At 47.4% G+C, this 24367-nt stretch overlaps 1 protein-coding gene across 2 annotated transcripts; it reads right to left on the bottom strand.

Annotated features, from left to right (window-relative positions):
- Positions 1 to 146: 146 nt before the first annotated feature.
- On the bottom strand, positions 147 to 22846 carry NUFIP2 (nuclear FMR1 interacting protein 2). Of its 2 annotated transcripts, XM_041422874.1 has the most exons (5): positions 22608 to 22846; positions 18348 to 20063; positions 10711 to 10743; positions 10071 to 10125; positions 147 to 9764 (listed from the first exon to the last, which is right to left on the bottom strand). In XM_041422874.1, exons 1-4 carry the CDS (start codon positions 22789 to 22791, stop codon positions 10073 to 10075), a joined length of 1986 nt encoding a protein of 661 aa, XP_041278808.1. In that variant the 5' UTR covers positions 22792 to 22846; the 3' UTR covers positions 147 to 9764; positions 10071 to 10072. The 2 variants fall into 2 exon arrangements, with proteins under 2 accessions (XP_041278808.1, XP_041278807.1); XM_041422873.1 differs by having other exon boundaries at positions 147 to 10125.
- Positions 22847 to 24367: the final 1521 nt, after the last annotated feature.

Raw genomic sequence — 24367 nt, 5'->3', positions numbered from 1 at the left:
CCCCTGACAAAGTAAAGGACACCTGGATCCACCCCACCTGTGTACACACATCTCATGGGCTCTATGGCCAGCACTGCCAGGCCTCTGGGATCTAAACCCAGGCTGCTCCTTGAAAACGCAAAAAAGAAAGTCACACTGACACCCACAAACTTTAAAATTTTTATTCAACAATTTACATCACTTATTGTCTGTCTTAACGTATTCGATCTACACAAATTTCTTTTTTTTTTCCTGATAAAATAATAAAATTTGGATAAATTTTGAAGACCTGTTGGTGCAGAATAAACAAAATTTCAGGTAAGGTTGTTTTTTTTTTTTTTTTTCTTTTTTCTTTTTTTAAACATTTAGTGTGAAGTATGACATCATTGGTAAAGATACATCATGCCATTACAGCTCATGGACATTACCTATCCTTACAGTCCGTGACATCACCCACACCAGCGCAAGGGGCTGCGCCAGACACAGCTACAGCAGGTTTTACACTAAACTCCTCTAGCCACCCTCTCACCACTGGGAAAACGCCTACGCTTTTCCAGCTGGGCACACCGAGTGCATTAACCTAATCTGAAATCACCGGGGAGGGGAGAAGGAAACAAAGACTACCTTTACTGATCCGTGTGGTCGCACACTACAACATCGACACCAAAGAGGGGCTGCCCCTCTCCGCAGGTCAGAGGTAATTCAGCTCCTGAGCAGGTAGAGCACAACCCCTCGCAGCGATTTGAGTACAAACCAGGAACGAAATGAGAACTTATCGACGGGGAAGGGGGGCAGGAGAGGAGACAGGCCCTGCCCGGCTCTGCCTGCAGGGACCCCTCCCGCCCCAGCTCGCAGTCGAAGCGCGCGGTTGTGTTTTGCACCGCCCTTAACACTGAAATATTCAGGGAAGGGGGAGAGAGGGGCATCAGTCCCCCCAGTAAACAAGTTGAGGACCTTCAGAGGCTGCGAAGCCGCTGAAGGTGTGTAAGTACACGTGTGATGGTAGATAGAAAAGCAGCCCTGTTCTGTATGAAAAAAAGCTGTCAAGTTAGTACAAATTTCTGCCATGGTGAAGGGAACAGGAGGAGAAAGCTGTCAGGGTCCTTCTCCCGTCACAAAATCCCGACTCTCCCGCACACAGGCTCTGGGCTAAGCAACATGTTTCCAAAGGTGGTACCTGCAACCCAATGCACCTAACTCATGAAAACAAAACCAAAATAAAGCTCTCACCCCTGAGGCTGGAGGGAACCCCGTCTCCACTCCAGCCTCGCAGCGGGATAGTGAGGAACCCTGTCCCTCCTGCCTCACAGTGGGAATACACAGCAGTAGGATTCCTCTTGGTTCTTTTTGTCACTAGAAGCCTCGAGTTTGCCCACGCCACCGGCCTGCAGCGCAGTGGACTGGTCTCCATCCCCTCCCCAAAGCTGCTTTGCGTGGGGACTTCCCTGTCCCCGTGGGGACACCGGTGGGTGCCACCAGCACGCTCTCCCCGGAGACAAGAAGGGCACTGGTTCATCCGACAGCACAAAGTGTATCTGAAACACAAGCCAGCACACCCCGCTCCCTCCGATTCAATTACTAAAGTAGGCTCTTTAAAATAAAAAAATAATATATATATTTATATAGCTATACAGAGAGATACAGAGAAAGCAAAGGAGAGAGAAAGGCTACTAAAAAAATCAAGAAGCGCCAGTTTTCTGCTACAGCTGTCAGCAAAGAACTGTCACCTTACATCATACCCTCCGAGATGGTGAAGAGAATGGAGGCAATGACAGCACAGGAATGCAAAAGAGGGCAGATAAGTCACTTCTGGTAATGAGACACAAATTAAACTTTCAAAACATGTGCATAGCTTTATTCATCTGCTTCAAACTAACCTTTTCACGGAGCTTCAGCGAAACCCGAGTGTGCAAAATGCATTTCTAAAAAATAATGCAAGCAAGCTTTCACATTTACTGTGGCAGAAGTACAGAAAGACTCGGACAGAATCATCACACGCTGGGGCGGGAGATGGAGAACCCAGAATTGCACAGCTTGGAGTTCTGAGTCACTGACTGCAAACACAGGCGTTTGGATTTCGTTAACTTCAAGCAAGGCGTGTTGACTTCTCCTTCACAAAAAAAATCTTGTAAACCCCACAGAAACAAGAACCACAACCTGGCAGGGAATAAATCCCCTGGATAATGGGATCATGGTGCCACAGAGAGCCTGAACTCCAGCAAAGCTGGTTCCAGACTCGATTTGTTTTGGCTCTGCAGGTGAACCGTGGCAATGCTGATTTTTTGTCCGCAGAAGAGCAAAGCAGCTTTTCCTTCTCTCTCTCCCACTGCCCTCCAATGTCACAGGTGCCACTGCACAGGACATCATCCCCAAACTAAGACAGCCACTACACAAGCTGGAGCCCAGGTCTCATTTTGATCCCAAGGGTCACTGGGGCACTAAGGAACCCTTGACTGTGGATGGGGAGTGGCCCTCAAGTCCACATGCCCAGCTCACACCCCAGCACCTCTCTCCAGAAAGACTAAGCACACATGCAAGGCACATTGAGTCAGATGTACACACACACCTCAGTGTGCAAAAGAGCAAACGCTGTCTGAAAATGAAATAAATTGATGCTGAAAAGACTAACTAGACAGGCAGAGAGCTCTGGCCTATGTATTTGTCGACTATTTTCCAGGCAGTTGTATTTCCCAAGTGTTTTTCCTACACGACTTTAGACCTTCCTTACTCTTCCCCCACTTTGCAGAGAGGTACTTTGTATTCCTAAAGGATCTTCTATAAATAGACAAGTAAAATCCCTTTTTCCCCTCCAGTAAACTCCTCCAGGGTACACATCCCCCACCATGGTCCAGTGTGACCCATGAAGAGAAAAGGTTCTGGACCTGCCTGTGCCTCACTTGATGCAGTGAGACCTCCCTCCACTGCTCCCTAAGCCTTTTACTGGCAGGTTTTGCCTGGGTGGATGGCTTCACCTCACTTTTTTCTTGGAAAACATCCAAGCCCAGGCACCGAGTGCTCCCCAGGTGGAGAAGGAGCTGGTGGGTCCCCAGCACTGGGATAAGGGCAGGACGGAGGCCATGCAATCCTTAATACTGCTGGTTAACTTCACATTGAGATAAAGCATTCAAAAGATCTTTTTTTAGAGATGAGCAATTTCCTTCTATAGATAAATTCAAATAGAAAACAAATATATTAAAACCAGAGACGAGACAAGAGCTGACTGAGGTTTTTCTACCTTACAAGTTACTCAGGCACCTTTCCTGCACCACCAGCCATGGAGGAAGGAGAAGTTGAAAACCTCGGGGATTTGCACTACCCTTCCAATAGCAGCTTGAGAAAAGGAAGGAGAGAAAAAGAAATAATAAAAAATAAAAAAGCACAGTGTTCTCTCAAGTTAAAGAGTTCTCCTTTGCTTGCGTTTGCATAGAAATTCCCATAGGTCAGCACCAAAATCAGGTCCACCCCTGCCCTACACCCCAGCTCCCCCAGTTCCTACACTCCCCCAGTTAGTGGCTGTGTTACAGGAGGGTTCAGCTATCTGCAGAGGAACTACATGGTCACGTTAAAAAAAACCAAAACAACGAAAACGAAAAACAAAAGTGCATCACACATTCTTGATTTTCAGGGTTACTTATAGCAGCAGCATCAGCATTAATCCAAGACAATGAACAGTTGTAGATTCGTTCTTAAATGCAGCAACACTTAATGAAATGTCTTCGGGGAAGGGCATAAGAGGGTCCTTCTCAAAAATGAAAATTAGACTATTCAATATGGACAAAAAGGAGATAAAACAAAAATTAAAGACACAATCTTATTTACATTAAAAAAAAACATTCTTGTTAAAATATCTTTACAACACCTAAGCAAAAAAATATGTATTTTAAGAATAAAGCAGAAACTCCTAAAGCAGTATCCATTTTTGGAACCCTTATTTAGCACCTGAGGAAAGACCGTATGGAAAGCAGACAGGCTGGGGATTTTTTTGTTGGTTTTTTGTTTTTTTTTTAAGAAAACTGTAAGTTGTATTTTTGCTAAATGTTCAGAAGTTCGCAGTACACAAGTTTCATACCACAGAAAGAAATGAGCAATTTTTTTTTTGTTTGTTTGTTTTCTTCATTTTAAAGATCTTCTACTCATTAATAAGGCTGTAGAAAAGGGACACTGCTATCTTACAAAATGGCTTTAGAGCTCTGGACATGTTATATGAAGCTTTCTGATTAACAGTCAAGGTAAATCCAGCTCAGCATCCCCTGGAGAGGGCACAGGCAGGACTCCTGCCCCAGTCCAGCACAGGGAGTGGGCTCATGCCCAGGACATGAGGCCACCACAGGGCTCTTTTCCCACCCCAGACATCCACAGCTCCACTCTCCTATTGCTTTAGAGGATCTTGGGCAGGACAGAGGAGCCAGCCTGACCCTGGGGTGTAACATGTACTGGGCAAACCTCTAAAGCTCTGTAATCCCTGGGAGGCAGCACATTGAGATCTCCTTCCCACCAGCCCTGGTTCCTGCTTCCCAGCTGTGTGCACTAGGGTTTTCCCACATGGAAAAACACTCTGGTGGTGGCCAAAGCCAGAATTAGAATTACTCTGGCTTTCTTGGCTACTCCACCACACCAGCCCTTCTCCTGCCTTACACACCAGTGTGAAAATGTGCTGCAGCTTTAAAGTGGGTGAATCCTTGTTCTCTCCCCTCCCACCCTCAACCAGCTCCCTTGTAAACAGCCTAAAAAAAATCACAATGCATGGACGGACAGAAAGTCTTCTAGGAATGAGAGGGCAAGACTCCTGAAAGCTTGGGACACCACAGCAATTTACTGAATCGAGATGAAAACCTGGACACACAGGTAAATACTGGAAGTTCTGGCTGTGAATGCCATCACTCCCAGATGTCCCTGAGGTCACCCACTGGCCACTTGGGAAGGGACACTGGTGTTATTGTAACACTCCCTTGAAGGTGAAAGCACTAATTACACACACAGCTGGGAGCACAACTTCCAGCTCTTTTTTTTCCTATTTTTTTCCTATCAGGAAGCAATTTTCCTTTCCATTTAGCTAGCTGGCTCACCCATCACCAACTCCCAGGTGCTGGACTCACAACCTAGTGAGAATTGGGTTTCTTTCCACATTTCAAAGAAGTTCACAGAAACTATGAAAGGCAAAAAGTGGGATTTACTAGCTCAGAAAGGTTTGAAGTGGGTTAGTGACAGAATCCACACCCTGGGGGTACCCACTGGTCAAAGGGACAGATTTCTACCAGGTTTCAAGGAGGATTGAGGGGGGTTTAAACTAAAACCAAACTCCAAGCAAAGCTTGAAAGCCATTGCTTTGCCAATCCACCAAATAGGTGGAATGGGAGAGAGCAGGGACTGAAGGCCCCAAACCACTGTCATGGAGCAGTTTTTAAAGCACCTCTTGGAGCACACAAACACTCCATGATCCACCAAAAGCAAGCAGATCCCAGGCTGGATCTGGCTGGCACTACATGCTCCAGTCTCTATTACACAAGACCCTGTACAAGACACACCCAAAAGAACCTGCTGGAAGAGGAGAGGTGGGGAACGACCAGAGGAGAAAGGAGACAGCCCCTGCCTGTGCAGGAATCCTCACTCCAATAAACAGCTTGGAAAAGGAACCAGAGGAAAGGGACTCACAACGGGAACAGAAACAAGAGAGAATCCTTAACCTGAATTAGTATCTTCATAGCTAATAAAAAAATAGGTCATGATCTCACCCTTAGTGCTGCTTTCCGATACTAGACATACTGAAGGGGTTTTGTTTTAAAACTTTCTTTACTCAGTGTAATGCAAACAATGGCACAAATAAATACACGCTCGCCCCCACAGACACCCTCGGCTGCACACCCAGGACAGGAGGCTGCTGCTCCCCTTCCCAGGCTGTATTTGGTTTATGCTACAGTACTAATACTCTGAGTCAAACAAAACAAAAACATGAGACTTATCAGTAACACCTTGTCGTTATTTCAATGTGCTAATTTAGTCACAGCTCAATTTCAGTTTTTCTTTTTTTTTTTCTTTTTTTTTTTTATAAGTTTACACAAAAATAATCAGAAAAACAGATTAAATCTTAAGATATTTTTAATAAGTGCTCAGTTAAGAATTGTGTGAGGACTTGGGGAGGACTGCAGGCAGCAACAGGGTGAGTTACACGACAGCACGAGGAAGTTCCTTCCATGGTCCTGCCTGGCTCTAGGCAATAGCCCATCCCAGGAACACCAGGGAGCTACAGCAGCTTAGAGAGGAATTCCTAACTGCTTAGCGCTGAGCACACGCTGTGGAGCTCATGGAGACAGACAAACAGACATCTGAACAGAGGATGGTCAGAAATACAGCAGAGAAGGTGCTGCCGAGGGTGTTTCTGGACGGGTCCCGCTGGCGAGGCAAAGCCACAGAGATGAGCAGCAGGGGGAATCCAGCCCAACCCAGCTTGAACCGAGCTTCTCTCAGCATTTCTTTCACTATTCAGGTGACAGACTGGACTAGGCCAAGATGAGAGTCCTCAAATATTCAGCAAGACTCAGACCCTTCTAGAGGTGCAGGGTCAGTGCTGCTCAACTCCTGCATCGCCCCAAGCACGGACCTGGGGCAGGGGTGCAGGACAGCACAGACCCAGGGAAGCAAAAAAGGGTGGTTTTGTTTTTTTTTCTTTTTTTTTTTTTTTTTTTTTTTAATGGAACCCAGCCCTTAAGGCGACAAGTGACTACACAAGGCAAATAAATACACAGCAGAGCCTTAAAGCCAGTAAAACAAACTGGAAACTTTGCTATTAGCCTTCAACTTTTTGAAAATAATAATAATAATAATAAAGGAAAAAGAACATTTCTTCCACCTTCATTTTCCCAGCCCCACTATCCAGTTTGTTCAACACTTTAAAGCTCAGGAACGCCTCAGCTCTTCAGCAGTGGAGCTGGAGGCAATTCCAACTTTTGGCAAGCAGTTGGGAGACTCAACAGAATTAAAAATAGGAACGTTGGAGGACTAGATGTTGGGCACATCTGTAAACATGTTATGCATCTCAAAAGTTATTACACACACCTGCAGAGGTGGTACAAGTTTATAGGTGAAACAGAACTATTTGCGACTGGCCAACCACACATTTCTGAACCTGGACTGATACAATACATGATGACTATATAGTATCACACTCAGTATTATACTATATAGCTTTGGATACATCAAATGGAGTAGGCAATTCATAGTCAAATGTTTAAGCGTGGCAGAAAGCGAGCGTCTTACACAAGGTACAGAATTCAGTTTCATTGTCCCACCATGAACTCAAGTGTCTCATTCAGGAACAATCTTATTGAAAGTATAAAAACAATTAAAAAAAACCACATGCTACATACTCCTACTTAAACAAAAAAAAAAAAAAAAAAAGAAAGCGATAGAATCATAGAATATTCTGAGTTGGAAGAGACCCATCAGGATCAAGTCCAACTGCTGGCCCTGTGCAGGACACCCCAAGAATCCCACCCTGTGCCTGAAAGCATTGTCCCAAACCCTTATTGAATTCAGACAAGTTTGGTGCTGTGACCACTTCCTTGGGGAACCTGTTCCAGTGCTCAAGCTCCCTCTGGGTGAAGAACCTTTTCCTGCTATCCAACCTAACCCTCCCCTGACTCAGCTTCAGGCTGCTCCCTGTCACTGGTCATGAGAGTGAAGAGATTGGTGCCTGCCTCCCTGCTGCCTCTTGGGAGGATGCTGAAGAGCACAAGGAGGTCTCCTCTCCTCAGTCTCCTTTTCTCCAGCTGAACAAACCAAGTGATCTCACCAGGCTTCCCCTCCAGACCCTTCCCCATCTTCATGGCCTCTTTGGGATGCTCTCTAAGGGGTCTTTTTTATGTTGTGGTGCCCAGAACTGCCCCAAGAACTCGAGCTGAGGCTGCACCAGTGCAGAGCAGAGCAGGACAGGTCATGCTGGGCCTGGTGCCCCCCAGGACACTGCTGAGCCCCCTGGCTGCCAGGGCACTGCTGACTCAGGTCCAGTGGGCCATGGGCCAGGAGCCCCAGCTCCCTTTCCATGGTGCTGCTCTCCAGCCTCCCAGGCTATCCAGGGCTGCCCTCCCAGGCGCAGAATCCAACACTGGCCCTTGTTAAACTTCACACAGTTGGTGACTGCCCATCTCTAATTGTTGAGGGCTCTCTGCCCTTGAGGGTGTCAACAGCTCCTCCCAGTTTAGCGTGTCAGCAAAATTAGTATCTCCTTGAGTCCTGAACCCCCGTTGTTAATGGGATGTTGGCGAGAAATGGGCTGAGGATGGAGCCCTGTGGGACACTCTGGTGACTGGAGGGCAGCCCAATGGCTTGAGGGACAGATCTAAACACAAAGGGTTTTCCAAAGTTTGGTATTTCTATTCCTCCTAATGCCCCAGAGGGTCCAGTCTCATTTTAGGAGACACCAACTGCTGATTTGGAGAGCCAGGATTAGGGCACCAACACCCATGAGGAGCACTGGGTACCTGGGGAGCTGGGGCTGGTCAACAAACCCATTTCTGCTTTATTCATTTCTCACTCTTGCACTGGACCCTGTGAACTTTCTACCTTTTAAAAAACCCAGAAAAACTACCCGACCCCCAGATGATTGGGACAAGTTACACAAACTGCAATGGGACAGAGGGGTTACACAGCTGGAGCCTGCACTCTGCTCAGCCTTCCCTACCACTGCTAGGAAGCTTTCCTTTCCCTGGGATTATTTTTTTTTATTTTTTTTAATTATTATTTTCATTCCTAAGTCCTCCATTTTTTTTTTTGTAATAAAATATATTTTTATTAAGAGATAATTAGAAGCAGAGCCCGGAAATACACAGACTGCATTAAAATATAAAAGAGCATTTCCAAGGGGCAGGAAGCCCAGCCATTGGCATTCTATGGACAAATTGAAAAGGATTCAAATTCCCATTTTTTTCTTTTTTTTTTTTTTTTAACTTTTTTCATTTTTTTGTTATTTTGTATTTTTTTTAAAGAGAAAAAATAATTCAAGAAGGGTGAAAGTTAGCAGAACTCAATTCCTCTTCAGTTTTCCAATGAAAATGGGAAAAAAATCCAGCACATTTAGTGTTAGGAGACAGAGAGAGCAAATATGAAGCACCTACAGTTGAAAGCAGAAGATACTTTTTTTTTTTGTCTTTTTTCTTTTTTTCTTGCTCCCAGTAATACAATGGCATTAACCTGTGGGAACAGTGGGGGTTTTTTTTGTTTTTGTTTTTGTTTTTTTTTCTCCATATTAAATGCCTAAACAGATTGCTCATTTTTCCATGTTGTCTTTTAAAATGAAATAACTCTTCAGTTGCAATAGTCCAACGTGTAACAGGAGCCAGGTCAACTGTGTGACTTCACCATGCATCCTAGAACTGCAGTATTACCATCTTTCCCTCAGCAGAATGATCCTTTTAAGACAATATCACCAGCATAGGATTGCTGCTTTACTCCTGGCAAAACATGCGGATTATAATTATCTGGAAACAAAAAAATGAAACTCTGCAAACTTCAAGGCGTTTCTCCAGCATTCAATGGAAAACAAATCACGAAAAAAAAAAAAAAAAAAGAAACCAAACAGGGGAGGTGGAAGGGAAAGAGGAGATGAAGGATGGTGATTCATCCTGATTTCCCTGTGATTAGTGTGTCACTACAGTCACAGAACAGAAACAGAAACCTTGTCAAGTGGAAATGCCTCTCCAGTGGGTTGCTGTTGCCCATGCAGACGACAGCAGGAACTTTGAAACCGGGCTTGTAATTGAGTCTGTATTCCTTAATCACTTGCATTCACTCTTTAAACAAAAACAAAACAAAACAAAAATGAAAAAAAAAAGGAAAAAAATCTATTCAGTACCGGAGATTAAATAATCACGTGTGTAGTCTCGTTGAAATAAATTTTCAGATTCCTTAAGAAGTCTAATTACTTTCAGTTGCCATTTTTAAATAACTATATATATATTTGTATATATTATCCTGTGATTCTAGTTATGGTTCCTCTGCTGCACTGAAGATTTAGAAGGAGCATAAAAGCCTTTTTGTCCCCCACGAACAGCACAAATGCTGCAGAAAGGTTAGAACAGGCAGTCTTGTCTTGCTACCTTCATTGATCCGGGCGATCCATGGCTTCATCATAAGTGATTATCCTTTTGGGATCTGGAAAGAAAGCATAATTCTGAGTTTTGGACAAGCTACTTTCAGGGCCTGTGGCTGAAAATAAGCACAGAACACTTGGATGTTAAGAGACTTTTCCTCTGGATGCCCCATTCCTGCCAAGCCACCCCAAGGCCAGGCTGGCTCCCCCAGAGCAGAGCCTGCTCCCCACAGCAGCACACAGGTCTCCACATACAAAATCACACACAGGCTCTTCCCACACAAAATCTCCTCTCAGGCGACTTGTGGGGATACACCAGAATTTAAAACTTATTATTGGACATGACACCCAATGCCAGAAATAGAAAGCAATTTTGTATACACATAAGGAAGAGTCATTAAATCTAATTTGACACTGGGTTTATTGCTCTTAGAGACTCTGCTTCTCTCCAAGCAGCTCACCATTATAGCAAAGCTTTTTGTCCTGACTTTCAGCGATCTGAAACAGAGATAGACCCAGACTACAAACCACAGGGGCTGAAGAAATGAACCCAGCCATCTCCAGACACAGAGACAATCCACTCTCATTCATCCCCCCTCCCAACAGACAGAGCAATTTGGTTCATTTATTCTTTCCAACATCCTTACCTTGCTTCTGCAAATTCCAAACCGCTTCCATTTCTGTGGAGGCAAAAGGAGACCACTGTTATAATGCAGACTGATGCTGCCATTAGAGACCACTCCAAACACACTTTCATTTTCCAAGTGCAGCAGTTGTGCTGGGGCTTTCAAATAGAGCCAAGCCCCTCCCACCCAGCAGCACAGCCCCAGCCCACAGGACTACACAAATTTGACATGAATAATCCAGCAATAAAAGGCAAAGGGATAGCTGTAACATGGTCTTAAGGGTCAGAGAGCCAAGCTGAGCATCAGAAATGTCATCACCATTCACCAGTCCTACATATCACAATCTAACTTCAGGCTTTACTACTCTGACTCCAACGCTGCTTTGCACATTACAGCCTCAACAAGGAGCCCGGAGAGATGATTTTTACAAGTTGATGCTTAGTGAGTGTGAAATGAGAAGTGCTGGACACAGCGAGCTGCACATGGCTCGCAGCAGGCGTGTGCTGAGGCACCAGGCACGGGCTGCTGTGAGAACATCTCTGCAGAGCTGCTGCCAGTGCAAGGGGGGATGCTCCACACACCTGCCTTGCGGTTCTTCCCACAGTTCACCTCTACAACATGTTTGTAGGCTAAAGACAAACCCTTCCCAATTGTCCCTGGACATGTACATGCTTTTGTTTACCTAAGAAATAATAGCAATGTTAAATGTTCTTTTCATTAACACTGAGAAAGAGAAGGCTCTTCCCTTTAAAATATCCCCCAAACGAAGATGCATCTTTAGAGAACAATTCAAAAGAACTACTTTGAGCTGCAATCACGCTGGAATTTCATGAGCTAGAATATTTTTAAAGATGCTGACTGTACCCTGTGCCCAGGTTCAATAGACAAAATTATAGAAAATGAGTATTAGTCAGAACACAATCTTCCAAGAACCACTTTCAAGTCTCTTTTCTGCCAGAAAGGGTGACAGGACCTTGGTAGGGGCTAGGAAAAGGGAATGGCAAGAGATTATCAGGCCACATGGGATATGCAGTAAAGCACAAAACAAGGCAGTGAGTAAACTAACCAGCACAGGAAAGGAAGAGAAAGCCCTACAAAACCCACGGCCTCAGCACGATGTGTGCCAAGTGTCACCTCCATCAGTAGCCTCCCTTCTCCAACCCTTCATCTGTCCTTTGTCCCCTACAATCTCCAGCTCCCTGGGACAGGAAATTGCATGCAAATAAATATTGCCAGCCCTCCTTGCACAATTAAGCCTTTTGTAAGGAAAGCCCTGACAAAATTTTACGAGGTCTGTTATTTTTGCTTCGGGATAGTAACAGCAACACTTTGCACTTCTATTGGGGAGCCCTAAGTGCTCAGGGAACAGTAGCCAGCCTCTAACACCCCAGGGACAGAAGCAGGCTGGCGAGGGACTGCCTCCCTCATCTGCCAGATGCAGATTCCCCTGAAGTAAAATGAACCAGCTACTAAAATTACCTCCTGTGGAGTGAGTTTTCCATTCAGCGCAGTTTGATGCATCATTTCCTAACAGCTAAAGAACATATCCCATTTTAACAGCTTTTCCCAAAGGCCTGGGACAGAAAACTACTCTCAGGTTGTTGGTTCCTGCACATTAGAGCTATGCTTGAGCAGGAAATACAAGGCAGAGCTGAAGCACCCCCCACCACCACATCCCCATGCACAGACCATTGTCTTGTGCACCTCATTTGGCCTTAACTGCTCTGGACACCACAAGAATGTGACCTCCATGTATTGAGAGTATCTGACAATAAGACAAACAGATACACAGACATATAAACAGAGATACTGTTAAGAACACACCAAAAAACAACTAAGTTGGCAAAACTCTGTTGCAAAAAAAAAAAAAAAACTAACAAACCTAAGTCTTTTCAGATTTCAATTTCTCTTCTCCTCCTTCAGAAAGGGAGGGTGGTGTAAAGTGTCCTGGACATCCCAGACACCTGAACACACTGGCTGGCAGATGCTCAGCAGGACCAAGCTACAAAACCAAAGACCATCAGCAAACAATGCAATAACAGCTCTTACTAAATATCAGCTGCCATCAGCAGAGCAAGGTCCTCCCCTCCATGAGGCAGCACAGGGACAGGGGACAGCACAGGTTAAGCACACTGACCAAGTGAAACAACTTCACAAAGGAAAAGAAAGTCCCAAGCTAACTGCAACACAAAACTAAGGAAAAAATTAATTTCTACAATCTTAGAATGGAACTGTATGATTTATTCTGCTTTACTTGGTAATACAGTTAAGTTTTCCTGCCAGCTCGAGGCTGTGATCACCTGTGACTGACAAAAGGCACTGTGACAAATGCATGGCCACTGTCAGAGTGACTTGGTGACTGAGCTGGCAGACAGGCAGCTCAGCAGAGCCACTGCTGCCCCCAAGAAAGGGCATGGAAAGACAGCCCCCAAGAACTGGACATGCAAGAGGCCCCAAGCCTGCTTTCAGCCCTCCTTCTTTGAGCTCAGATCTCTTTTCTTGAGCCTCTTTCCCCTGGATAAAGCTTCCAGAGTGAGCTCAAGCAAAGCACTCCTACAGCTGCTCACCCTGCTTGAGAACAGGTTATCCTCACCATCAGCCCAAGTCCAGTCTCTCAGATACTGCCCCAAAACTGCTGCTTTCCAAAGACCTGCCCAACAGGAGCCACAATTCCCAAAACCAGACACGGGGCTGGGGAAACAGCAAACTTTCTTCTCAAGTGGACTCCAACCCAGCTGCAGAAAATGCCATCAACAAACCCCTGCACAACCCAGCATCAAAGCCAGCCCTGCTCCAAGCCAGGGGCAGAACTAGGTCGCCTCCTGTGCCCCTTCCAAACTCTCATTTTCCAGGATAATTTTTTTTTACAAGTAGCTGGCTTCTCCACTGCCCTCAGGCTCGTGGTTTGCTGAGGAACTGCCTGGGGCAGACAGTCCCAGCCACATCCACCTAAACCACTTTTTCTGGGGAATATCACTGAAACAAAGGGTCACTGGAGGAAAGCTTTGATGTCAGGAACAGACTGAGGCACACTCTGGTGAATTGTGCTGGGATTCCTCATAGGTCAATAAACTTTACAGCAGGACTGGTACATAACCTTGGAGGGGAAAGAAGTGTTTCTGTAATAACTTGCTAAGACAGGCACTTTTACACACATTTTCCTTGCTAGAGAGGCAGCCCCTGCTAACAGAAGTGTCTGCACAATGCCATACTACTATTTCACTGTCCTTATAAATCCCAAAATTGTCCCTAAAATACAGCACTAAAGAAATAACAAGAAGGGACCATTCTTGTCTGATGTTTGCTGTTTGTATCTGCAGGACAATGATTAAGTATAGGGACTGCCCTAGAAACAAAGCAAAGAATAAGTATTCCATGCTGTGGAGACTCGTGGCTGTACAGCATACACTGCACTCATCCTGACAACTGGAAAGAACAGAGACTGGAAGGAGAATTAAATCAGCTTTTGCCCCACAGCTCAAGCCCCACAAGGCCTTAACCAACAGAGCAAGCTCTAACCCCTTCCCACCTCAGGGGGATGGGAAACCAAGGCTTTTTTTTTTCCCCCTCTCCTGATGTAAAGGATGAAAATTGCTGAATTCACAGCTCTGCTATTTCTTCTGACCCAGTTCACCATTCCAGCAAATGCCACTCCTGGCTGGCCCACGCTGCCTTGCTCTATTTTCCATGCTGCTCTCCTGCTTCTTCACGCAAGCAGAGATGCTGCTGCTGCAACCAAGGTGCTGAGAAGGAACAAAGCAGCAGCACAGGCAGAAATTCAGGGGAAAGAATAAGGGAAACCCTGCAGTTCCCTCTCCTCCACCCATGTGGTCTTCGCTGCTGTGCAGCTGAGCTGGAGGCCTCAATTATTTGCTTTTTAGCTCAGGACAAGCAAATTATTGAGCTTCCCACCACAAAGCTTGCCATCTAGAGCTCAGTGTTAGTGACAGCCTGGCCTGGAAGACTGCAATTGCTTGAACATGACAAAATTCTCCAAAGTGCTGACAATTATTCTGATATGAAGTGCTTCATCCAGCTGTCTTCAAAAGAAGGACTAAAGCAGTAAGAAGATGCTGGTTTTGATGCAAGTAAAGCTGATATAAGCCTCCTTATCTGAAGGACCAAAATATCTGCAAGAATCAGTTTTACCTCAAAAAGATAAGGATTTTGGCAATGCCACACCAAGGCAGAGGTTCAACTTCCAACCTAGATAGGGCACAATGACTTGAAACAAGAACACTACTCCTTCCTGGGCCTTCCAGGCTCCCACATGAAGCCCATCCCTGTCTCCAAGCACATCCAGAGCAGGCCCACCAGTGCTGAGCTAAATCACATCTCCCCTGGTAAATCAGATCTGTCACTCCTGAGCGTTTCAAGGCACCACCACAAACTCTGAGCAGCACGGGCTGTCAGGGAAGGCAGCCACACTGAAGGATCGTGTTTTACACTCAGGCAGATCAGATGATCAAGGGAGTCTTTCTGCCCTTTGAACAGAGCGGGGGAAAAATAAAGAAGCAAGGCATGAAGCAGGGGTACAAGGAAACCAAGAGGAAAAGCTTCCCAGAAGAACAAGAGAGTGCATCATCACCCTTGCCTAAATGTTCCCAGTGCTCTGACTTCTGAAGGAAAAGCAGTCAGGGCAGGAACACAGGAATCCTCCACCAGGACCTCACCAGCACTCAGGGACACCGTGGTGAGTTACAGGAGCACTGTACCAGAGCCAGCTCTCTCTGGGTGCCACCTCCTCTATCCATCTTTCCACAGGGAAGCTGTGAAGCAATTACAGTTTATAATGTCCTGTGCAGTTGCTGGGCAAACCACGCACAGGAAAGCCTGGTTTGCTGGAACAAAGCTACTGACTAAGCTGGAGGCTTTCCCAGAGAAATTTACAGTCCAGGACGAGGATCCACACAACCTGGTCACAATTGCAGGCACAAACAGTGCAAGAAAAGAGTGCACATTTGTGACGTTCAAAGCACTGCAACCACTCTCATTACAGCTCATTCTTCTCTGCAACCCCCAGAGCTTCATCCTTGCACTAAAACAGTGCACATGGAGCTCAGGGTAGGGAACACACCAGGACCCCACAGAGCTCCACACTCACCCCTGTCCTTGTCCTGTGATCGTTTCTCTTTGTGTTCATAACCCCAAGGGCAGGGCAGATGCAAAGATCAAACCACCGAGACTTTGCCCAACAGCAAACAGATCAATCTGAGAGGGAGAAGTCCACGAGATTCTCCAAATCAAAACCAAACAGTGTGAGGACCCGACTGCCCGGAATGCCCTAACACCGACCCAGGCAAAGCCACACGCTGTCCCGAGCAAGGAGGAAAAGGCAGCTTGTGAAGAGGAACCGAGTGAAATCGCTCTTTTCCTACTGCAGAGGAACCGGTTGGCTTGGAGCTGGACCTCAGGAAAAGAGCCCAGGATAAACGGAGAGCACAGTGTGGGAATTAACCCCCGCACTGCTGTCCTGCAAACACACCCCCCGTTTCTGAGGCATTTCACAGCACACCGTGGGCTCTGGTGAGGACCACGGCCATGAAGAGAGGACAGGAGGCACCCTTCCTCCAAATATCCCTTAACCCAACTCACCCCAAGGATGAAATGCAACACCCACCATCATTTTACTAAGACCTGGATTGATGTCTTGCTTTGTAAAGCTTTTGAACACTAAACAGGAGAAAGACAAGCCCAAGGCGTTTGGAGCACCCCATCACAGCATTAATGACAACGCTGATGAGAAACAATCATCATCTTTTGCCCCTAAGTAACACCTCGAAGATGGCACATACATAACGTGAAAAAGAAATTAGCAGAGATGAGTGCTGGGGCAGGATCAGGTATCCCCAGGCTATCATGAGGGTGTTTGCTCTGGATGCTCAAAGCAAGACCATTCACATGCAGAAGAAGAGCAGAGAACAGTATTTTAACGGGTGCTTTAAGTGGCCATTCTTGCCAACAAATGTAATTAACTCCTGTGTTTAGAAGAGCTCAACGCAGCCAGGCTTTGAAGTTAACACCTCCTTGAGAGGACATGGGATGGGAGTGTTCTTTATTTTCCTGTTGTTCCTATTGTTTCACTGAGGTCTGCCTTTCACAGCAAGTGAGAATGGGAGAGCTGATGAGCCTTGCTGGCAGCACAATTGCTGCTCCACAAGTTCAGGCAGACGACAGAGAGGCAAACAGAAGCCTAAGGAATATTTGCAAAATTAAGAAAAAAAATCGCCGAGGATTTTCTTCCATGTTATGCTTTCTGATGGGAAGCTGGGATTTAAGCTGCAAGCAGACACAAAAAACGAGACTAGAAAGCCTCCTTTAATGCTGCAATAAACTGAGCAGAAGGGAGAGGACCCAGGTAAAATCAATTGATGAACACTGTTCTCAAGAATACTAGAGGAGCTTGAAATGTTAACATCTTGAGTGGGAGATGACCTGGAAGAAATATTTTGAGTTATTATTTTTATATGACTGGGCTTGTTATTAGTACAGGAAGGCATTTGAGTTTATGTCATACAGAGTTTGTGAAGTGGTAATTCAAGAACTTTGCAGTGGATGAAAACAACAAATTTGCCAAAGCCAAGTAGCCACCCTCTGCAGAGGGAGCAAGACATTATCCCTATCTGCATGTGGAATGCCAAACAAAAAAAGCATGATCGCCTTGTTCCCTTCAGGGTAGAGGGCTGCAGGGAGAGGGAAGGGGGTCAGAAAAAGGAACTGCCCCAGTGTTGGTCAAGAGTGAGTAAATAACACTGGAACAAAAGGGAACACCCAACCAGGCTCCTGCTAACACTGAGCCAACAACAAAAGCCAAAAACTGCCTCAACTCCTCAGAGCTGCTGGGGCTGAGGCTAAAGCAGAAAGCAAGCCATGCCACAGGCTTCCCTCTCTTCGTTCCCATTTTAAAGTGTCTGTATCGTGTTTGAGTCATTTCAATCTCAAAAAAAAAAAAAAAAAAAACACACAAAAAAAAAACGGAAAAAAAGGGAGCTGGACTACAAAGGACTCCATGAAAGCAATAAAATCATCTGAAAGATGTGGCCTACAAAGACAAGGAGAAAATTCAATCTGCAGCTCACAGAGGAGCTGATAAGAAAAGATTGGTCTTGCTGTTGCCATAATACTCAAGGGCAGGGAAAAAGTGTGTGTGGGGTACACTTAAAAAAATAAATCACACCTACAGTTGTAGGAATAATTTTTTCTTCCTTCAAAGCCATGATTTCACGGTCTGATCTGCCCAGGGGAGAAACTGCAACACTTTGGTGGCAGAGGTGTGAGTAGAGACTATGAAGCCTTCACAGTGACAGAATATCACCTGGTACAGCTGGAACAGAGCAGCTGAATCTACACATTTAACTCCTTCCAATGCGAGTGGCTTCCGAGGACCTGCTAAGTATCATCTCTCTCAACATCACTCATGCTTGTCCGCGGGAACAGGGAAACAAATACCTCTTAACATTAATTAAACAACCCTTGGAGTAACTTCCCCAGACCGTCATTGCCATGAGAGGATATGCAAGCAAAGAAAAGGGTCATTTTTAAAACAATTAGAATTGCTGGAAGGAACATACCATGTTAGAATATTGCACTTCTAGAAATAAAAGGGGAAAAAAAAAAAAAAAAAAAGAACGCCCTTAGGCAGCAAGTTAAGCCATTACCTTTAGTGTGATATAGAATAGCAGCCCTCAGGTCAAAAGAACCCCAGCTATCTTTCCTTTCTAGGCCTCTCTGGTACCTCTGTTCTTTGGCGGAGGCTAGCAAATTGTTCGTAGGAGAGGCCAGAGGATTCTCTACTTCATAGTCTTTTGAAAGAAACACTAAAGCACCTTGGCTACCGGTGTCTGCCTTTTGTAGGTCACCTGTGTGATGCGACTCCAAAGCTAAGACACCACCCTCAACAGCAGTCCCAGGCTTAAGAACAGCACTAAGAATTTGAGGGCTAGTCCGTTTATCCAGCTCATAAGCCTTAGGAAACACAGGTTGTTCAGTTCCTGAGGGAATGATTTCAGGACACTGTGAAACCAAAGTGGCAGGATATTCCCCTTGAAATGTCACTTCCATTAACTGATTATCCGCAGATTTCCCCACAACGGTTTCAGGTCCAGCACTGGGCTCGTTTATGAAAGACAAGCCCCACTGATTCTGGAAGATATCCCCCAGGTTCTGCTGATTCGTCTGTGAAGGGAAATCGACTTGCGCTGTCCCCAGGAGCACAGTTTGCATATTTGAAGGGTAGATAAAAAGGCCAGATTTCTTTTGTTCGAGGGCTGTCGAAGTTGTACTCACGTCCTGGGGCACAGACTCGGAGGAGGAGGTCGATGGTACAGTACTAGCAGCAGTGGAGAGCAGTGGCTGGGCCCCTGGGGAATACACACTTCCATCGGTCCCCGCGAGGATCGGCCCGTTGGAGAAGCTGGCAGAAGTGACAGATTTCATAGCAGACATGGGGACTTGGGACAGTCGACTTGATGTCTGGGCCTGAGTTTCCCCAGCGGATGATGAAGACGACGATGAGGACGACGTGGATGGGGTTTGAGCTGTTTTGTTGAGGTTTTCTTTAACTTTACTTGCATAACTAATTTTGGGAACAATTTTAGCACTGCTATTGTCCACTGGAAAAACTGGGGGCGGTTTAAATAAGGTCCATGAGTCCTCTTTAGACGTAGCCGACGATGCGTGCTTCCCTTTGGGCCGGTCATCAAACTTCTTGCTGCTAATCCCAGGTTTGGCATCCGAGTTTTTCCGCGGTACATCCCCGAGCCCAGGCTTTCCCCGGCCTGCTCCACCAGCCCCAGCCTCATATTTCCAAACAGGCTTAGTATTTTCAATTCGGTTCCCCTTTTGTTCACTATAATCAGGCTTGAAACTCTCAAGTTCCTGTTTCAGGGTTGGTGCGCTGACCTCCTGCTGCATTATTTTGTCCTGTACTAGATTCAAGTTCTCACAGCCCTTGGCACTGTTGCGCCTGCCTTTCCGTTTTTTAGGTGTAGTATATCCACTCTCGGAGCCACTACCATCGTTGTCGGCCCCTTTGCCTACGTAGCCATTTGTGATGTAGCTGGAATTATTGGTCACCACTCCGTTTGGAATAGACACTCCCTCTGGCTTGTCTGAGGACTGGTTTTCTCTGTGTTTGTTTTCGTAGGACTTCTCATTCTTTTTGTCCATGCTATTTTTCTGAATGAAGTTCTTGGTTTTGATTCCAGCTTTCCCCAAAGCACTGGCCTTCACAGTCTGCTTTGGGGTGACATTAGAATCTACGAGCTGCTGGCTGCCATTGGGTACCCTGGATCCTGGGGCGGTGGCTTCATCAGAGCACAGGCCCTTTAGTGACACTTCTCGTTCTCCTGCGTTACCATTTAGCTCTCCATAGCCTAGAGGGAAGCCAAAAACAGCAAAAGGCAAGAATTAGAATGTGAAATGTTAGACTTGTCATTGCAGAAAGCTGTAGTCAGCCCCAAACATATCCAGTTTCCTCATGCAGACGTTTTAAAATAGGAAAATATCTAGTCTCTGAGGTAAAGCTGCATAAATTTATTTGCTGGAACCCACAGCAAGAAGGGTTAAGCAGGAAGGACCAGTCATGACTGACTCTCGCATAACTGAGTGACAGACAGATAACATAACAAAGTAAAAGAAAATACAGATACTATGCCAGGAAAATATACTGTACTGAAGATCACTGGCAAGCTGGAAAGCTATTTCATCAGCTACTATTTCCAGGTCACAGAGAGGAAAAAATTAATTCCCAGGATGCTTCAAGACAGCGGGATCCACTGCCTTTGTGACAAGATCTGTGGAGGTTCAGGATACACGCTGTGAACAAGGGACAACTCCTACCATCTCCATCAGCTCCTGGGCCTGCAACACCAGCAGTCCTCCTTCCCACCCTCCCAAATGCCATCTCAGTTAAGGGGTGGGGGAAAAAAAAAAAGAAAAAGCACAGTATTTCCAAAAGGACATGTGCAAGTCCAGCTGGAAGATGGAGGGAAGAAAATGTGGCCACATCTCCTCAGTGCATTTCAGGATAGCAACCAGCACCTCCCTACACGTGCTCTTTAGCAGTGGAAAGGTGACAGAACTAAGAAATGCATCTCTGCAAGCGCCCTTCTGCTGCCACCAGCAATGGGTCTCCTGACCACTGGAAAACTTGTATTTCAGAGTCCCCAGGAGAGCTGAGACCCAAGAAATAAAGTACTTTGTGAGGGCTCCAATTCATAAAACCGTAAGATTGTGCTGTAAACTGGGCTTTCCTCTTTCCTTCTGAAGTTCACTTCCAGGCCTTACGGTTCTGGGAGCGCAATTCAAGCAGAGCTGGAAGCCCAGGACAGTCCTCACTGAACCACCCCAACTTCCTCTTTGCTTTTTCCTTTCTAAACACCTCTGGCCAGAGGCCTGCTGCTTTCGAGGACCCTGGTAAAGCCCCAGGAGAACCCCTGGAGCCCCAGTGCAGGGGAGAGCACACTGTGCCCTGCTCAACAAACACACTCCAGCTGCAGAGGGATCCCTCCTGCACCCGCCGCTCCTCTGACTCATCCGTCCTCCTTGCTGGAAAGCCTCACATCCCCCACGGCCACTGACCCACCTCAGGCTCCATCTGCAGCCACGGTGGCACGGAGTCAGCACTGAGAGGGAGTCCCTCAACGACTGGAGCGGGCGAAACTCCAGCATGGAAGAAGAATGTTTTTGTTGTTGCTGATGTTGTTGAAATTAACTGCTGTAACTAAAAATCATTGTTACCCTCACATCCTGGAGCCTCAGATGTCTGGCAGATGTAACAGCTCAAGTTCTGTGCAAGTCGGGAACACAAGAATCCTTGTAGGAATCTTTACAGAAATTCCACAACTGAGTTTGCCGAGGGGGATCAAACAGGATTTTACTACATGCAAGGATCTGTAACCACCACAACTTCCACTATAACTTTCAAATATGTTGTTAAGAAAATTAACCATAAATACTTCACCCCAGAGAGAACTAGAACGGTGGGATCCTCTAAAATTAAGTATTTCGGAATAGCATGAAGAGGAAGCCCTCTCAAGAGCAGTGTTACAGCTGACCTTTATGACTCAAGACTTCTAACACCACTTGTTAATGAAACAAAACAATAAGAGTGGTCATAAGACCATTGCAGATGAGGAGTGAAAGAATAAAATGAAGAACAAAATCCATTTCAGTAAGTCAGTGTGTCAGCAGTTTCTAGTTCCAATTCTCAAGCATTCACAGCTCAGCTGCCTGAGTTTTCTCCAAATCAACATTTGGCACAGCTGGCCTTGGCCTGGACAAGGAGGTGCAGGAACCAAAATTTAGGGTAGAGGAAAAAGCCCAGAACGGTAAGAACAGGTGAAGAGGCTCTGGCAAGCTCACAAACCGTTTCAGAGCTGGGAAGGGAGGGGTGCCAGCCTAGGCACATATTGAAACCCTGGGCTCGCTGCAAACAGTGAAATGACTTCTCAACTTATTTTTGCTCGGTAACTTATTTTAGCGTGTGCCCGATCAGGTCCCCCCCTCCCTGCCCAGGCTGCACACGGGGCACTGCCGACCCCGCTCTGCTGCTACCAGGCCCCCTCCCACCTCCCGCCTCGTTATGTAAAAGGAAAATTCAAGGGAAAAGAGAAAAAAAAAAAAAATGTACGCGGCACTCCGGCCGACTGGCGGCCCCGCACTGGCCTTGACCCGGCACAAATTCCCCCCAGAGGGATTGCTGGAGCCGGGGAGCCCCCGAGGAACGCGGCGAGGGCTCCGGCCCTGCCCGGGATCGGCTCCCCCCGCGCAGCTAAGCGGCCACCGCCTCTGCGGCGCTGCCGCCCGGCCAAGCCGGGCCGGGGGAGGCGGCGGCGGCGGAGGAGGAGGAGGAAGAGAGGGGGGCCCCGCCGCCGCCCCGCGAAGGTCACGGGCCCCGTCCCGCTGCCCGCTCCAACCTGGTCTCCGCTTCGGCGCCTCCGTGTGCTGCGGGCCGCCGTGCTTGTGCTCGTGGCGGAGCGGCGGCTTAGGCTGGGCTCGGCCGTCGGGCGGCGGCAGGTAGGCGCTCTGCGGGTGGTGGTGGTGGTGCCCGTAGTAGTAATAGTGGTGGTGGTGATGGTGGTGGTGGGGCTGCTCCTCCATGGGGGGCGGCTGGCGGGGCCGGGCCGGGCTGGGCGCTCGCTGCTGGGCCGTGCGGCTCCGGCGCGGGGACGCGGCTGGCGCGGGGGAGGCGGCGGACTGGCAGCGCCCGCCCTGCAATGGAGTANNCGCCGCACCGCGGCCGGGGGAGAGCCGGCCCGGCCAGCGCGGACCCGCCCGGCCGCCCCCTCCCCGGGCCAGCGGCAGGTGAGGCTGCCGGGGACGGGCGCGCTTCGCCCCCTCCTCGTGCTAGCGCGGCAGAGCCGGAACGAGCGGCCGCGGCGGAGCCGCCTCCGTCCCCGGCCCTCGCCGTTGGAGCGTTCCATAACCGGCGGGGAGCGGCGTGCGGCCCCGGGGGGGTTTCACCGCAGGGTCACCGGGAGGAGGGCGGCCCGGGATGCCGCAAAGCCGCGTTTTGCCGTCATGAAGCGGGTGAACCGCGCCCCGGGGCAGGCGGAGAGGGTTGGAACAGCCCCAGCGGAGGGGATGCGGGCAGGGATGTGAGCGCGGTGAGCGGCCGGGCTCCCAGCAGCAGCAGCAGCGCCCCGAATCGCTGCCGGGCCGAGCTGCAGCGCTCCCGCGGCAGCCGGAGCTCACCCGGCTCCAGGGCTCCACCCGCCGCTCCCCGCACGGACCCGCCGGCGGGCGGGCTCAGCACCCAGCCGGCCCGCGAAAGGGGGACTCAACAAATGCACCTGTCAGCTCCGAGAGAAGCACCGGAGATTTAACTGATGCTTAACAAAAATCAAAGGTTGATGGGAAAGCCTGAGAGTATAAGGAGGAGAATTTTTGAAACTTGACAGAATCTGCAACAGATTTCATACCATTTCAATCTCTGATTGTCCCCACTTGAGCATGGTCCACCGGGGGTGGTGCAGCTAAATGGCCTGAACTCCTGCCTCTGCTCCAGCCAGCCTCCACTGCAGGAGGGCAAGACATTCAACTGCTGTTTCGGGATTCCTCCTCAAAACCAAGGCCCGATTCTCCAGACAGCACTGAGACAAGGGGTTTTGGGCTGTATGGATCAGTGAGGAACTGAGGCAGGAGTTAATTAGGAATATAGGAAAAGGGCAGAGAGAATGGGGAGACCCACGACTGACACAAGCTGGAGAGAGAGGCAAAGTCCTGCTCCAAGTTATTTGCTGCTCTGGTGTGATTAATTGCCTCCAAATAGTCCCAATAGTGGGCACTGCAGCAAACAGGGAGGAAAAGTGACAAAATAAAATGTGTTCATGTAATTAAAGACTGTTAAAATTAATGTGTGTAATATAAACGGGCTCCACAGACAGTCCTGAAAATAGTATGGACTTGCTTCTCAAGGCTCTTCCTTGCAGCTTAATGCTCTGTTCTATTTTTTCACTATTTTAATGAACAAAATTAATGAAGTTCATGTGTCTAGAGAAGACCTTTCAGACTTTGGCACTGTATAAGAGCCCTTGTCTGGAGTTACAGTTCCCAAGCTTTATTTTAAGAGAACACAGTTGAAAGTTTATGCCTCAGACAGAGCTTCCCACTTCACCCTCCTCTTTACTACACAGGAGGTAAAGCTTTTCCTTACCAGAAATACCAACTTCAACAC

The sequence above is a fragment of the Onychostruthus taczanowskii genome, unplaced genomic scaffold (assembly GCF_017590055.1).
Source record: "Onychostruthus taczanowskii isolate IOZ18803 unplaced genomic scaffold, ASM1759005v1 scaffold75, whole genome shotgun sequence".
NCBI classification, from domain to species: Eukaryota; Metazoa; Chordata; class Aves; order Passeriformes; family Passeridae; genus Onychostruthus; species Onychostruthus taczanowskii.
The sequence above is the reverse complement of the archived record's forward strand: the minus strand, read 5'-3'. Positions and strand labels throughout refer to the sequence as shown.